The 16,592-nt window shown below is 39.1% G+C and overlaps 1 protein-coding gene and 1 long non-coding RNA gene across 3 annotated transcripts in view; one reads left to right on the plus strand and one right to left on the minus strand.

Annotated features, from left to right (window-relative positions):
- Positions 1-12,613, minus strand: part of NOX3 (NADPH oxidase 3) — a 41,397-nt gene extending 28,784 nt beyond the window's left edge. Inside the window, exons 1-5 of the mRNA XM_009913787.2 lie at positions 12,510-12,613; positions 11,750-11,845; positions 11,434-11,544; positions 9,527-9,611; positions 840-985 (exon numbers count right to left, since the gene is read on the minus strand). Coding sequence (XP_009912089.1) covers positions 840-985; positions 9,527-9,611; positions 11,434-11,544; positions 11,750-11,845; positions 12,510-12,554 — 483 coding nt within the window. The 5' untranslated portion in view covers positions 12,555-12,613. The remainder of the gene's footprint in view (positions 1-839; positions 986-9,526; positions 9,612-11,433; positions 11,545-11,749; positions 11,846-12,509) is intronic.
- LOC138686072 (uncharacterized) overlaps positions 1-14,585 on the plus strand; it is a 29,687-nt gene extending 15,102 nt beyond the window's left edge. The window contains exons 4-7 of one of the 2 annotated variants that reach the window (XR_011325390.1): positions 9,663-9,765; positions 12,948-13,069; positions 13,551-13,728; positions 14,517-14,585. This is a non-coding gene — a long non-coding RNA (uncharacterized lncRNA). The remainder of the gene's footprint in view (positions 1-9,662; positions 9,766-12,947; positions 13,070-13,550; positions 13,729-14,516) is intronic. The other variant, XR_011325389.1, reaches the window with a different exon arrangement.
- The last annotated feature ends 2,007 nt before the right edge of the window (positions 14,586-16,592 follow it).

Consider the following 16,592-nt stretch of genomic DNA (forward strand, 5'->3'; position numbering starts at 1 on the left):
CTGGAGTATGTAACAGTATAAAACACTATACACAAGCGAATATATAACATAAATGTGATGTATAGCATAATGGAATAGGGAAAAAAGCTGATTAACTTTTGCATGTTTTACATGCCCACCTTGCAGAAAGGGTCTCTTTATGTTATGAGTATTATAAGGAAGAGCTTATAATGCTGTTGTGAGATAGCAAAGGAAGTGGACAGGAGGCACAGTCACTTTTTTCCCCAAAGCAAGCAGAACCATTTATTTGCAGGGCTGAGGTGCCCATAATCCAGCTTGGCTCTGAAGATCACACAGTGGCACTAGCTTCCCCGTGCACTGCTTCCTATATGCAGCAAACCTCCACGTGGTTTTGCACGTGCTCTTCCCTGGGCAGCCACATTCGACATGTAACAAGGCAGAATCAACCCCCAGATTGGGAAGATACTGCACAACCACGGGGAGAGACAAATAGCAGCTGTGAAAGAAATACTGTTAAGGGTTATTGATGTTTTCTTTCTGGAAAGAAGTTGTGTTTGTTCCATGTACTGATAGTTTAGTTTAGTTTTTTTTAAATTCTTTGCAGGTTCATTTCATTGTCTACTATTCACAATGATCCTCATCCTGCCCCCCCCCCCAGGCTGTCTCCTGACAAACTAATTAAAATACTGCAGGCATTTCTTTGAGCTTAGTAACCTGAAAATTGCAGCTCTGAGTAAGTGTTTTCAGCTGAAATTGAGGTTAACCTTTGGCACCACCTTCTCGCTCTGGTTAAAAGGCTTTGAAATACAGTTTTACCGACAATGGAATCCACAGAGGAAAACTTTTTAGATGAGGAAAACCAAAAAGTGACAGCTTACCGTTTCATAGGTCCTGATTGGGTTCAAGTAGCTTTCATTTGGGCTCTTGCCAAGGCCAGAAAGTTTATTCCGTAACTCCCCGGCTTCCTTTGACTGGCTGGTATGATACCGCTCGATGTTGATCAAGTGGGCAACAATATGGATGGCTGCATGAGAGAAAGAGTGGTGTGAAATTACAGGCACACTTGTATGTGTCCACAGTGCCAGAAGGACCTTCATTAAGCACACTACAAACTATTTGAAAAGCTGGGGCATAAACTGAGAGCTTTGCATGGGTTAAGCTGACAATTAGAGGAAAATTTTATCAAATATGTGTCTAATATGAAGCAACTCCTTCACATTGGAGAGGAGAAGAACAGCTCCAGGGTCACCTCCCATGTTTACAGTCAAGTGCCCTGCAGTCTTCAGTGTCATCAAAGGAGGACCTCTTGAGAGATGATATAAAGGTGTTTGCCTCTGATTTTAATTGTTCAAAATGAGGGAAATTGATTAAAATCCCTATTTTTTTATTAATATACTAGGATGTGCCATGGTCTAATATTGCTATGCAGGACACTAACTGGTCTGTTTTAGGCACAGACCAGTTTGCAACTTGCACCAGGGATATTTAAGAGATGAATCCAGAATCTGGCCCTTATTAACAAGTATGCAGGTGAAGCCTGAGGAAGCCACAGGAATGATGATTTTAAGGGAGAAGTCTGGATCACAGTGTTAGATCTGATTTGCCCTGAGCATCATATATCACCCCTACTTCTGGCAGTTTCCCAAAAGGTATATGAAATGGTCAGTTTAGAAAAGCACCTTAGAGTAAAGTAAGAACTTCCCTGTAATTCTGTTCATGAGTGGAAAGATGTTAATTTCAAAAGAAGGAAAAACAAAGGACTTTTTGTTTGATTATTGGCTAACATAGATAAAGTCGTAATCATGTTAGGTGCAGTTTCAGTTTTCAATATGAGAGATTCTCAAATCCATTACAGGAAAGTCGTAATTAGCGCAAAATATTAAACGCCAAAGGATGAAAAAATGACAGTGAAAAACAATTATATGTTTACAGTAGAGCTATTAGGATATGCTATTTCTAGCTTTTATAATTAGCTTTCTGTTATCATCTCTCCTTCAGTGTTTATCTGTTCTGTTCTATTTAAAAAACCATTCTAAAAGGCAGTATTTGTAGTAAACCAAATATGATCTGCTTCCCTCAATAATATTCTCTCAAAAGATTCTTTTTTCCTTTTTCTTTTTCTTTTTTCTTTTTTCCTTTTTCTCTTTTCATGTTTTTTGCCTTTTTCTCTTCTCTTTTCTCTCTTCTTTATTCTCTCTTCTTCCTTCTTTCCTCTTTTTTCTTTTTTTTTCTTTTTAAAATTGTAACTATTCGCACAAAAGTAATGTCTTATTGTGCTAGTTACTGTGTAATCATAGATGAAACACAGGATTAAAAGCATAAGGACTTTGGTATGCTAAGTCTTTTAGGTGCCTATCCACTTAGTGAGTTCCCTCACTCTGCATGCTGGAGTCCAGCTCCTTTGCAGCACCTGGGGAGAGCTGTGGGCATGGGAATAGGAGTTAAGGTAGGATGCTGGCCATGGAAGTGCTTAAAACAGTCAGTGCAAAAAGGCAGAAGATTGCAGTCTTCCCCCCAACAGTAGGTTAGCCCATGTGTACAGGCTGGAGAGAGATAATTTTCACTCTGTTCTCCTGAGGTGATCCTTCTAGAGCAGTAGATGTGCTGTGGTTGGTTGACTGTCAGGTTGCACTTCATTCAAAACATAATATTAGCTTAGGGACTCCCTCCTGCCACTCCCTAACACCTGCTTCACCTCATTGCCCCATGCTTACATACTCACTGGGAGATAAAAGACCTATTTTAAAATCCTTGTTACAGTAAATTTAAAGTAGGGCTTTAAACCAAATCACATGTCCTAGTCACGGGGCTGACTGGTTATTCTCTTGTGAGCTGTCTCCTGATGAAGCCCTTAATAAAAATAATCAAATATTTTTTGACACAGGCATCCCAAGTGAATATCCTGAGCACCCAAACTGCAAAATCAAGCTCCCATTTTTTCTGAATCTTTGGCCCAGTGAATAATAAATTATTTATACAAGCTGGAATAGCTTCAGCAGAATGGAGACTGAATCCAAATGGGTATGAACTGCACAGAGATAAAATGAGCCTGGAAATTAGAAGACAGATTCAAGCCATCAAAGGAATGAGACTCTAAAATAACCTTTCAATAAACAGGATAATGGGATCAAGCAATCCAAGCAGCTTTCAGCTGAAGGTTGGTCATTTTATGAAATAACGTATATGACGTGACCGTGAGCATTAGAGGGTATTGGACTCAGTGACCCGGCATGTCCCGCGTACATTGTTATGGATTAGGTGCTGCACGTGAAACAACCTGGCCAGCATCAGGCAGGAGACGCTGCCCGGAGCCTGCACGTGTGAGGGCGCTCCCAGCACCTCGGCAGCGCCAGGACGCTGGAATGAAGGTTGCACAAGACCGTAAGCGGCGTGTGAGATGTGTGGATTCAGACTGTCAAAACCCAAAAGCCTGAGAGGCTTTGAGCTGCAGGGTTTAGGTGGCAGCTGTGTGGGGGCTGTGGCAATCTGTTCCCCAGCGTACAACTGATGTATAAGCAGTATATAAACACTGTTTATGTATTTAAGTGTAACAGCACTTTTAAGTGCTGAGTGGGAAGGGGGCGGCGGGGAGCTGTTCCTACAAGGGGCTCCTTTCAGAACAGATGTTTTGGCCTGGTAAGGATGTTATCAGATCCAGCTGGAAGGGAACCAAGTCATTGCTTGATGAGGACCTGATTTCTCTGACATCTGAAAGAGCTCACTTGGAGGACGGGAGTGCGGGGTAACAGACCTCTGTCTGCGGTAGATTGTAGAGTTACATGCTGCATGTAGTCCAGTACCAGCCTAATGGAAAGAGGAGAGAAAACTTTCAAAGGACGGAAAGCCCTGACAGTGAATCTCTTGAGTGGACATCTACTGAGCAGTTATATCTTGGCATCTGCTAGTAATTACTGGTGCAATCAGTAATGGTACTTAGGCCTCTTGTCCTCTATACCTGCAGGATGTTCTTTGTAACTCTGATACGATGTAATAGTCACCATAGCTTTGGGACCAGGTGACTTTCATACAGTTGTGATCTATAGCGCTGTTTTACCAAGGGTTCCCTGCAGCATATACACTGCAGGTTTTGGACTATCCTTGCTCACGTAAAATAGCAACATTGACTAGAGGTGGTGGTTCCAATCTGTGTTCAGCGCATAACACACTTTCTCTCTTTCACCTTCAAAAGACATAGATTTTTTAAAAAGTGATACTGCAGATTGTGAAATCTTCATGTGAAATGATGACATTTCTGTTGTTTAGAAGGCTACAAAATCTCGCACTTTCCTCGAAGTGCAGGACGGTACATGATTTGTACAAATTCCAGTCATGTCAGCAGTGACAGGAAACCTAATGCTATCTGGTATATGTCGAGTGTTGAGAACGAAATGAGGTGGTAGTTTCTTCCAGAGGTCCACATTTGCTAACAGAGTATTTGCAATCTCGAACAGAAAAAAACTGTGGTTTGAGTAGACGTAGCTTCCCGAAAAGGTCTCAAGCCTAAGGTTTACTGAAGGGTAATCATGTTGCAACTTTTCCCTGGAAAAGAGATCCGCTTTCTGCAACTTAGCCTAGTAAGATTTTTTTGCAGGCTATTAAAGGACACCATTTTGTCCACCTGCATATTGTTCTGCCTTACTGTGTTACTGACAATGGAAACATCATCATACCTTCTTCTTTGGGATTTACCACATCTTCCCTTTTGGGTGACATTCCCTCCAGCTTTCATCTAACAGGTAAAGCATATTACAAGTGTAGAAGACTCCCAGAATCAACAGCAGAGGTCTTTTCTGCAAGCTATTCTGTGGTAGTTGTTAATGTACAGAATATAATGATACACTGGAAAATATTAACATTCAAACTAATGATGTACTGAATATGTTGGTTTACCTGAGTCTCCCATGATCTTAAATATTGCCTAGAGTGTTATTAGATTAATACTTCTGATGATTTTTTGTGTGCTGCTAGGAAAAAATGATGCAATCTAAAAGTGAATTATAGCTGGATGGTAAGAGTAATGCAAAGTTCTAATTCCATTTTCAGTGTGGTTCATTTAATGTATAATAGTTGTAGCAGACTAAAAAGTCTCGCGCTGGATGCATTGCCATTAGCTAAAATATTTTGCATCCCTAAAGTGCATTTTCTGAAGGTCCTTTGCATCTGCAGTGTATAGAATTTACTAAGCAATTCCAAAATTAATATGCAGATTTCTGAAATTTGACCTTACAACAGTTGGGGTTTTTCTCCCTGCACCACTTATCTAAGTTAACCATGAGGACAAAGTTTAAGGTACTACATGTCAGGATTTTCAGTTCAATTTTTTCCTTATTCTGCATCACCAAATATAAAGTATGGAATAAATCATGCAATCCTTTAAACAAAGTTCTTTTTTATAACTGTGCATGAAGACTGAACAATTTTGACTGTTGTTTTTAACAACATCTGGAACCTCTGAAGCACTTAACATACATTAATTTGTATTTGACCCTGAGATGTTCTATCTAGTCCACCTCTGAGATCAAATAAAAGGTTTTATTGGAAGGAGGGAGGGAGGAAAAGGGTTGCTATTAGAGCATGGTGTTTACTGTACATATTCTTAAATACAAAGATATGTAATTAAATTATCTTGAAAGTCTGGTCAATTTAGCTAGTCTTATTCAGCCAATTGTGCCTTCAGTGAAGCATGCACAACTCTCATTGAACTAAACAGAAATTGCATGTGTTTATCTGAGGACAAGATTTCACTCTCTCTTTTTCTGCGTGCCTGTACAGGATAATAATCAAATTGGAGCTTGCTGCTAGCAGTTAAATATTTTGGTTAACTAACCCATCATGATAAAATCAAAGGGTCAAATCCTGGCCTTTCTGCCCACAGAGAAGAGAACAGCTTTGCAAGCAGCTAACCTAGGCATGTAGAATTCTGTCCCTGACCAAGCCTGGATTCTTTTGCCACCCACTGCTTTGTGCCTTTTTGAGTTACACAGAACCCTTAATTCAGCTTCATGCTGTCTCTGTGGACTAAAAAAGTGCAGGTTATGTAAAAATTGCACCAATAGTGACCACACACATACTTGCATTGGATTTTTTTTCTTTAAGAATGGTTATGGACATCAAAGAAGAACATGACTTGGACCATTTTTTATCCTAGCTGGAAGCTTATAATCTTTAATTTAATGTAGTTTTCTTCCTAGTACTTGCACTAAGTCTGGATTTAAACAATCTGACTGAAAAAAATATGCAGTTTAATGGAAATTTGATTTTCTGTAATTTCTGGAAGTACAACACTGAGATATCAGCTAAACCTCTTTTGAAGATAAGCATCTGCTTCCCTGAAAACTTCACTGCTTACACAAAAATGTTACTCAGATCACCAAAGCCCTTCACATAGCCACCACTACCAAAATGTGGTTGAAAATGGAAAGGTTTGCTAGTATTTTTAGCTATAGATTTTTCAGTGCTTGTCAGAAGCCAAACACACCTGGCATCACTATACTTCTCTCTGCATTTTGCATGTTTTTAAAGAAAATCTCACTGCTGGAATTTTTAAGGAGCAGGAACCACCATTCCAAACAGCCTAACTACAAAGAACCTCACTGTCCTTCCCCTACTTTCCCTTAATTGCTTAAGCTTTATTCATATCAAAATTCAGAGACTGTTGGCACAATGTATCTATATAACCTTTCTGCAAACATCAAAACAACACAAGAAGCAGTCTGTTTTTCAAGATATGCAACGTATGCCAAAGTAAAAAAAAACAACATATCCCCCCCAACACTCCCCACTTCAGAAAATGTATGAATGTACTTTCTTGTGAGGGTACAAACAATACAGTAGGAGAGAGGAGTTGTACAAAATGTTATTTACTATCTCTTGTAGGTATCTTTAGGTTTCAGACAACTGCCTCTCAACTGAAAAGTCTCTTTTGCATTAGAAAGCATAGAAAGATTTGCACTGATCAAACTGTGAGTGCATGAAACTATGATTTTATTCTAGCAGAGTTACAGGTCTATAAGGAAGATTTATTAGTGGGTGAATAACTCCCAGACAGCTCTTATCACAGACAGGCATGCAGAATGCAGGAAGCCAAACTAAGCAGAATTCCCTTTACTGAATTTTCAATGATGCCCTTGATTATAGATAGCATTGTTTACTCTCTCTCTTTCCTCCAACTTCCCTCTTCCACTAGTCTCTAATTATATCCCTTTATGACCTGACCAATTAAAGCCTGCTCTTGAATTTGTATTAGAGCTGATGAAAAATTAAAGGTACCGATGTACTTTTTCCAAGGCCACGCGCACCTCAGCTGAGCTGGCTGCCTGTTAGAAGCCAGACAATACTAATGTTGCACTGACTATTTTTAGCACGCTATTAAATAAATATGCTGGAATAACACCACCTGGCAAGCTGAGATGAATACATGTTACTTTAATAATAAAGGAGTCTACAATTTTATATTGTGAGGCTAAGCTTACTGATCTGATCTGCAAATTGGTTTAACTTCTGGCTGCCACATTTAGGCTATTGATCATACAGGGGAGAACATTCATTTAACTAAGAATTACTAAATTGCAATAGACTAATAGGAGTTGACTATGCTTTTGTGTAACAAAAGGCAATATAGGTAGTACTTGGATAAATAATGTGTCAGTTGAGAGGAAAATGGCATCTATTTACACATCATTTTAACACTGTTAGATTTTATAAAAAGGGACTCAATATAGTTGTGGGTACCTCTGAAACGTTGCTTTTCTGTCACACTATGTGCTGTAGATTGTATTTTTTTTATTAATTTGAAATTTAATTTCAGGCAGCTGAGTTTCTGGCCATTCTTTACCCAAGTCTGACTATACAGTGATGTAGTGTTTTCCCAAATATGAGAGTTGTTTCTCACTTGTCTGTTAGGGAAACGAGTTCATAAGTTGTCATGTTTTGTTCATTAGACTTCCCTGTATTTTGTTTTCTTCCTCAAATACCGATACCTCATCAACTATTTGTTCGTTTTATATTCTGGAAAAAAAGACCCAAACAACTCAAATAACAACCCAACAACAAACGCTCATTTTCTCCCTAGAGAGTGACAGATTTAAATAATGGTGCTTTTTGTCATTTCACTTCAGCTCCTGTATCTTTTTCCTTGGAATTACTGAAGCCATAAAGTAAACACTTTTCTGATAGACTTGCACTTCCCAAACTGTCCACCTTAATGCACTAGCAAACATCTTTATATTAATGTAAAAACCAAAACCATAAAGATTTGACTGTGCAGTTTTGCTTTCTTTTTGGAGCATGACAAATTATACACCAAGTAGAAGTTGGTTAATTTACATTCCTGGGTTGATTTGTTAATTAAAGAAGCAATGTTGCGTTCTGTAGGAATCTGCTTTATGCTGAAACTGAACTCTGATAAATGAATGGACATGACAGTAAAGTAAATCACCATAATATACTATAAGATGCACATTCTCATCCCCCAGCCTTCTCCTCTGAATTCTTTAGCGCTACATACAAAGGACAAATTTTAGCTATTGATTCCTGATGGCAATCCTGACTTCATGTTCTTGTCTCACTGCATGGGGACATTAACAGCCTATAGACACAAAAGCAGCTCCCTCATGTAGACTGAAAAAAGTATTGGGATCAGGATCCACCCAGACAGCCTGGGGGTAGAACTGTTACCCTGCAATGACTTATGCTTCCAAATAACCCTAATTAACTCCAGTGCCTCCTTCACGTTTTCTAAGAGAACTGTCTGCCCCAGATACCTCTCCATCTCTATGTGTTTATGTCCTTCCTCATACCGCCTTTTGTTCTTCTTTGTGCATTCCTCTTGCCCACACTATCTCCTGTTGCCCTCATGTCCTCTGAATACCCATAAGCTTCAGTATTCTCCAGGTCCTTTAATGACTTGGAGAACAGGAAGATGCCATGTCGTCTTCCCAGCCAGGCGAACGAACACCTATACCTCAGTAAGTCACTAGGATCTGCAGAACAGATGATAACTTTTGAGCTCAAGATGCAGTTTTTTCCCTCAGGGGGGCCATTAGTTCCCTGTACTCAGCACCTATTTTAAAAAAAATATTTAGGAATTTAAAGGTTTTGAGACAGCTGCTTGTCTCAAATTCAGATTAAATTTATTACCTGGTCGAAAAAATTATTGAAGAAGATGTAGTGGTGGACAGATGAGCGGTGTGACTCACAAGCACCATTTCCTTAGGAAAACAGACTGTAATGCTATGTCACCTCCCCAAACAGCCACTCTCAGAGTTTTAATTAAAGTTATTTACACTAAATATTAAGAGCACACAAGTTGCTCACATTAACTAAATGGCAACTAGTAATTACTATCCAGGTTGAAAGTTATTGACTTAACAGTCAAACTTTTCTCAAGCAAAAATGGTTACAAATGGTTAATCAGATGGAACTCCTACACCTATTTAAAGCTTCAGTCACCAAATGATTGCACTAAAATAGCACATCAGAGCTGATGGGGATTACAGCATTAGGCAGAATCACTGTGAAATTCAAAACATTTCAAAGGCAAAGAAGAAGGAAAAAAAAAGCTTACTTGCATTTACAGCTATTCCGTAGGCAACCATCTTGTGAAATGCGATGTTTTTGTCAAGCTGTCTCCTCAGTGCTCCTCCACAGCACTTGGTGAAAAAGCAGACCTTGTTTTACATCATTTCTATTACTATTTACAGCTCACATTTTGGAGAGGAGAAGAGAGGAGTTCAGTACATTTAAAAATGGAATGTTGAAGGAATTCAGTGGAAGTTTGGGGTTAACCTTGACTTTGGGGCTCAGGTAACTGCTTTCGGCACAGGAGTCTTAAGCTATTCAGCCTATAGAGGGGCTCAAAAACAGGTTTGGTAAAACTGTGCTACATTTAGCTGTGATTTGTGAGTGGTTTATTGTGGCTGGTGATTAACTAATTTGCTGGTATAAGGACACCAGGCTGGGCCACCACTGCTTTGCAAACCTAGGTTTAGCTGCATGAACACAGCCGAATTGCTGGCAAAGCCAGCTTGGAATGAAAACATTTTTGCTGCTTTCATGAAATGCACACCCCAGGAGGGTGAGGCTGTCTAGACCTCAGGTGGCTGCACGCTTATGTGTTACTGAGCCGTCTTCCCATTATTGGAAGTGCTTGATGGTGGTGTGCTCATGGCCAGCTGGGTGCCTCTGCACAGAGCCAGCCTGGGGCCGGGGCGGGCGGCAATCAGCCAAAACTAACACACTCCTCTGGAACCTAGACAGCCCTTGCGGACCTAATTCAGTCTCCGAACGGTGTTGTGGTGTCTGGATTGCTCGCTTGACCTGGCACAGTGCCATGCCAAAGATCCTGGCATTTATCCATGTTGTTTCCCAGCTAATAAATCTTCCAAATATCTGGAGGACTGTGGGGTGCAATGCCAAGACACAGCACCTCCTCGGAGAGACACTGGATCCAGCCTTGTGCTGACCATGCTGGAGCCAGTCAAGTTGCTCTGTACCATGCTCCTCAAGAGGAGAATATTGTCTAGAAGAGCAAGATGATATTATCTGTGAGAAGAGTTCCAGTTCTCTGAGTTCTTACTCAGCATCTAAGTGGGGTTGCATATATTTTATGTTAATTCACAAACTGATTCAGAAGTCCAACAAGGCTTTTTTTTCTTAAATGCTCATCTCCTAGACTCAAACAATTATCAGCTTTGTTTCCAAGCCTAAAGACTGCTTGAAATGTAACTCTTAACTCTCAAGAAAAAAAAAAAGGCAGAACTGAAATAAGAACCAGCTTACAGTAAAATAAATTAATGTCACGATTTCTAAATTCCTGTTGTTCTTGGAGGCATGAAGTGATCAGTGATTTTTTACCCAAACATGTGGTATTGGAATTGCTCTGACTGTAAAAATTCACTGCAAGTTGAAGCTATAGCTAGTAGAGCTAAAGCCTGAAGTACTTCCTATGTGTGATGCCGAGGTTAATGTAAATGCCTCTGAGCAGATGACCACTCCATTACAAAAACACGTGTTTACAAGAAAGGAAGACCTGAATGGTGGCCACTCAGGCAGAAGGGTTTAGACATGTTCCTTATTATCCTTATGACACTTTTATCTATCTGTACATTTTCTCTCTCCAATTTTCACTTTGCAACTACACAGGATATACATGATGGATACGTATATTCTCCATTTGGCCAAGTTGCATTATTACATCCTTTTTTTGTAGCTCCTCAGTTTTCACTTCATGACACCACGCTATGCAGTGGCTGCCAAAATCAGCATTGCATTTAGAGCACTGTGTTAAACAAGCCATTTGTTTCTCTTCAGTCACGAATACTGACAATTTAAATGGTAATAACTAGGCAATAGTGTACAGATTTCTCTATCAAAAATTAAAAATCCTTGGAAAATGTTTGATATGGATAACACTGCTAAACTATGGAAATAAAAAAGGGAGGATAATATGGCTATTTGCAAAAAGATACTTACAATGCTTGCTCCTCTTAAGAATGAGGTAAGGTTTCTACTGACTGGTAACAGGATTAGCATGCAGTTAAAATTAAGGCACGTTGCAGAAGCTCTTGCCCAAGCCAGGGTTGACTGTACATATAACAGCATAAAGAAATTAAATTACAAGCTTGGTATAGGAAGAGCAAAAGAAAGAAAATACTATATTAACATAATACTCTTATATGGGAAAATTACTGTTGAAGCATCAAAAACATTATTATGAAGGATGTAAACAAAATCAGACTATGCATATATTCTTCTTGTGGAGCCCTTTAACAATCAAACTCGTACTTACTCCCAGCATAATCCGTGTATAAATGTAAGCATCTTCATCTTCATACCAGTGGAAGGTATCAATAAACAAATAGAAATTCAGTCCCAGCCACACCAGCTACAAAGCAGACAGGCTACAAGTTAGTGACACTAGTTTTTTAATGCATATAAAACTAGTTATGGTTATAATTTTAAAAGTATCTGAGAGGTGCTTCAAAATCAGTGTGCAATGCAGTTCTTGATCACAGATGATAGAAATCACAAATGCCTGCTGGAATGAGACTATCTTTTAGCAAATGCAGGATTACAGTCCTATTCCCACACCCCCGGTAGACGATATAGATGACATTTACTGTGTGATGGTAAACTTGATCTTAAACACAGGGCTTAGCCTGGCCTCTAAAAAGGCAATAAAAGCCAAATTTAAAGAATTCCAGAAATGGAGGGAGTTAGGAGCTGAGGAAATTCCTTTCTCTGCCCCCCATACTCAATTCACCAAAGTCTCTGAAAAGAATTCAAAATATAATTTCAATTACAATTGCAAACCCCTGTTCCCTTTATCTGAGGACTAAAGTACACGGGCTTAAAAATAATTAAAAATAAAACAGTAAGACTTTAAATTGTTTTTAAGACTAGTTATAAAAAGGCTGCTGAATATTTTATAGCAAGTTTTACATTAAGCTTGGGAGTATTACTGTAAGCAAACCATAAAATGTCTTTTAAACAAGCTTAAAATATTCATATATATCCAATTAGATTTTTTTAATGCTAAAAATACTCACTAATAACAGCACTGAGAGTTTTTCATTCAAAATCCAGCATCCCATCTTGAGTGCCTCTCCCTATGCTAGCAGCAGCTGACTCTTTCCTTCCAGTGTAACCTGAGTTCTCTGTCCATTCCTCAGGCTTTTCTACTAACTCCTTTTGTCTTTAGATTTTAATAAGCACCTAGTGGGAGCAGGAGCTCTCTCTAGGAATTTTCTAATTAAGGACTGCCTGACAAGAACAGATCACCCAAGTGACATGTCTCATGACCTGAGTAAATAAAATGCTGGTCATTGTCCAGTCCTCTCTCTCTCCGAAGTTATTTCTCAGCAATTGAGAGATTCTGTCATTAAATTGTCGTTTTGTACTAGCATTTATTTGGGTGGGTTTTTTTGCGTTGTCTTTGCAGTTTGAACAGAATGCAACATTTCTTTATGATTTGTCTTTTAATTTAGTAGCAGATGGGAGCATCCTTTGTGTGTATAAGACAGGAGCTTGGGAGTGGCAAAGTCACTCCGTCAGAAGTTGGGAACTGCCGGAATAAAGGGTGCCCTTCTCACATTTTTCTGGATTTCTTGTGAGTATAGATTATGGCAATGTTAAAATGCATGATAGTTTTTCATTCAGTCGGCCACAGTCATAAAATAAGCAGTTATTTTCTCTTTCTTCTATTCAAATTGTTTGGTGTAAGGGCACAAATCCTACTTCCTTCCCTCCCTGCTAGGAGGAGAGAATTAACAATTAATTTCCTCCTGGGTTTCTCTGTCAAGTCTCACAAACATTGGCTGCCTTCACCTAAGACCTGTGAGGTGAGGAGAAGATGCCTATTTCAGAGGTCTGAGCACAGAGGGGTTAGGAAAAATTGTACCCCTTGTGCATGTGGCTTGAGCAGCCTGGCAGGTGCCGTGGCTCTCCATGTGCTCTGGACCTTGCTCCCATGTTTTGTCTGCAAAGTGATGTTGCTTTGGCAGGACTTAAGGTACTCAGGAAATATAAGCCTCTTCCAAATACAATCCACAAACACTGTCCGGTGCTGCAGTTTACCCTTTTTTTTCCAGGATTTGTTTTTATTTATAAAACCAGATGTTCCTGTTCCTCCTCCGGGTTTGTGCTGAGCGCTGTTCAGCCTACTTCCTTCTCCTCAGAGGTTTACTCCTGTAAGGATCTAACAAGCCACCTGCAAAAATGAGTCAGCAGGATTCAGTACCTCTCAGCAAGATCAAAACCTTTGGACAGGTCAGTGTAACAGAGAATGCTGTTAGTCCGCTCAAGACTTTTCTTTAGTAGGTCATTATTTGAGCAGCCAGAACCATGATTATATTCAATGTGAAGATCACATTTTCTGATTTGCCTTTACTAAGAGAGAAGAATAATTTATTGACTTTTCTGCACTTCTCTAAAGGGAAATCCCTTCCCCTTGACCTCCCTTACATTGTGGAACTGGCAACAGGTGGGGTAAGGAAGAGATTGCTTTGAAACATGGTCCACTCCACTGCAGGAACGTCCTCCTGGCCGACCAGGTCTTAGCTTCTCTTTTGTCCCATCCTGGTGAGTGCTCTGCATTTACCCTTGGCTCCCCTCGCCAGAAGCTGGGCAAACTCTGCCTGTAGTAATCTCATTCCTTCCCCAGTAAAACCATTTTCTTAAGGCCTTCCTGACTTGGCTGCGAAGGAGACCTTTCTGTGACAAAATAGCTTAAAATTCCTTAAAGTTGAAATGCTGTTAAGCTCAGCTACTTTTTAAGCCAGTGCTAATGACCATTAATATGAGTTAGCAGAGCCATGGAAATGTGGTTATGAATACTCTGAAAATAAGCATTTACAAGGGATTTATTTTGAGCTTTATTTTTCTTGGATGGTAAAATTAAGCATTATTTATTAACAAACTTTATGGCAAGCCATGTGCAGTAATTGGCCACTGTCCATTTTGTGACTTGATATAGGCTATTCCCACAATGACCCTCTTTATAGTAGCTTTGGTAATGCAGGAGCTAACAAGATAGTGAGTATTGCTGTATTTTTCAGAGAGGTCAAAAGAAGAGGAAATAAGGGAGAAGGGAAGAAGAATGTGCAGAGGGTGAGGAGAAATACTGGTAAGGTCAGATGCCAATTTTAACTACTTAAAAAAAAGTGCGGGGGGGGGGGAGAGAAAACCCACTATCTGGATTAGCTGCACTTCAAAGGGAAACGCTGCACTGCGATGTTCTGCTTTGAAGTTCAGCCGATCCAGACAGCAATTTTCTAAAATGAGTCAAAACTGGCATCTGAAATAGATTTTTTTTCAGAGTACAGCAGATTCATATGCTGGTTTAGGCTCCAAAATTTGTCTGGATCAGCAGCTGTACTTCAAAGCAACACATCTCAGTACAGCATTTGACTTTGAAGTGCATGTGGTCCAGATGCCAGTCCTCTTAAAGGAGCCGATGAATCAACTGCACTTTATTTTTTGTCTGTTGAAACAGCTATGTTTTTTCTCATATATAACGGTAATGTGTGTGGTCTCCAGTATGGTATCTATCAATAAAAACATAAAGCTAACACAAAAGCTCTTTATTGCTTCATTTTCTACAAAGGAACTGGTCATCATCATTTTATTATACTGATTTGCAGTGATCTCAGCCAATTTCTAGCACAAACTATTCAGACAAGAGTCAGGAAAGGACATTTTATTGATTAAAGAACTAACAGTATTCTATTTTGTTATTGTTTTGTCATTATCATGAGCTGCAACTGTCCTAAAAAGGATATAGAGTAAGAATGAAAAGGGATTCGTTCTGGCAGCTGGAGAAAAAGCAGTGATGCGTATGCTGAGTTTCCATGCAAGAGACGGGCAGCTCTGTCATTAGCTTAAAAGGTCAGTTTTTGCATGGAAAGAGGTTTATGAGGTGCTGAATTCTTCCATGTAAGTATCTCAGCATTAATGTCAATGTTTATATCAATTACTGCTACAGATCTCAATCGCAGTTAGTTCTATTCTGTTTGACAGCAACCTCTATATGAGGTTGCTAGTAATTTTTTTAAAGTACTTTCAACAGTGCTTACCCTTTACAAGACAAATTAATTATTAGCATGAGACTGTATACATATACCTACATATATTTCATTTTGCTAAGCTATCGTAATTTTACTATTAGGTATGCATGCCTTGTTTCTCAAAGACAAAATCATTTCAGTTGGCTCTGAACTCTGCCCTAGCCCTTTCATGGTTTTTCTGTGTGCTTGACTTTATGTTTGTCAGTAGCCTGGATGAACTTGATGAGCTTCACTATGCTACATATAGAGATGGATGCAGGTAAACAAATGATGCAGAGGATCAGGGTGCTTTAATTTTGCAGACCATCTGACAGCCATTTAATTGCTGCCTATATCGGAGTGTACACTTTGTATTAGACTGTACACAATGGTGGCACTGCAGTGTTCTCTAATTTTTACATTATTTCTACATAATGTTTCCTGATAATGTTTAAGAAGTGAGAGGCAGATTTGTCTCTGTTGAGTGGATGAAGAAGCTGCACAATATATTTGATAAACCGTTCAACTTTTTGTGGAGAGAGAAGCTGCTGAAGCTGATTAGAGTGCAAACCTTTTCCTTTTTTTCCTCTTGTTTTCTTTTAAAGACAATTCTGAAGGAACAGAGGCCAAGGTTCAGCTTTGGTTGTTCTTCAAGGCTCTGATTCTGGCTTTCTAAAAGAAACTTACTGAATTTCTGTAAACAGTGGCTGAGTGACTAGTAGCAGAAAACCAGCTATATAATTTTCAGAGATTTTCTTATAGTGTGTTTTTTTTAAATTTAACTACCTCATTAATGTTAATGGATTTTTTTTTTATGAACTGTACTCCATTATGAATGGGGGAACTGTTTTGCAGTTTGAGAACATTCAATAAAAGACTAATGTAATATCAGACTTGTCAGTGCCAAAGATTCAAAATTCATCAGATTGTTCTAAAATTTATGAAAAAAAAAAAAGATTGTGCAGTTTGGGGGGGAGAGCTGACTGAGTACTGAGACTTCAACGGCATCTGGCTTCTCATTTACAGCTTTTTTTCAGTAACAATGTGTTTATTTTTTAATAAAATATTAAAAATCTTGGCCCTGGAAGT

The sequence above is a fragment of the Haliaeetus albicilla genome, chromosome 7 (assembly GCF_947461875.1).
Source record: "Haliaeetus albicilla chromosome 7, bHalAlb1.1, whole genome shotgun sequence".
Taxonomy (NCBI): Eukaryota; Metazoa; Chordata; class Aves; order Accipitriformes; family Accipitridae; genus Haliaeetus; species Haliaeetus albicilla.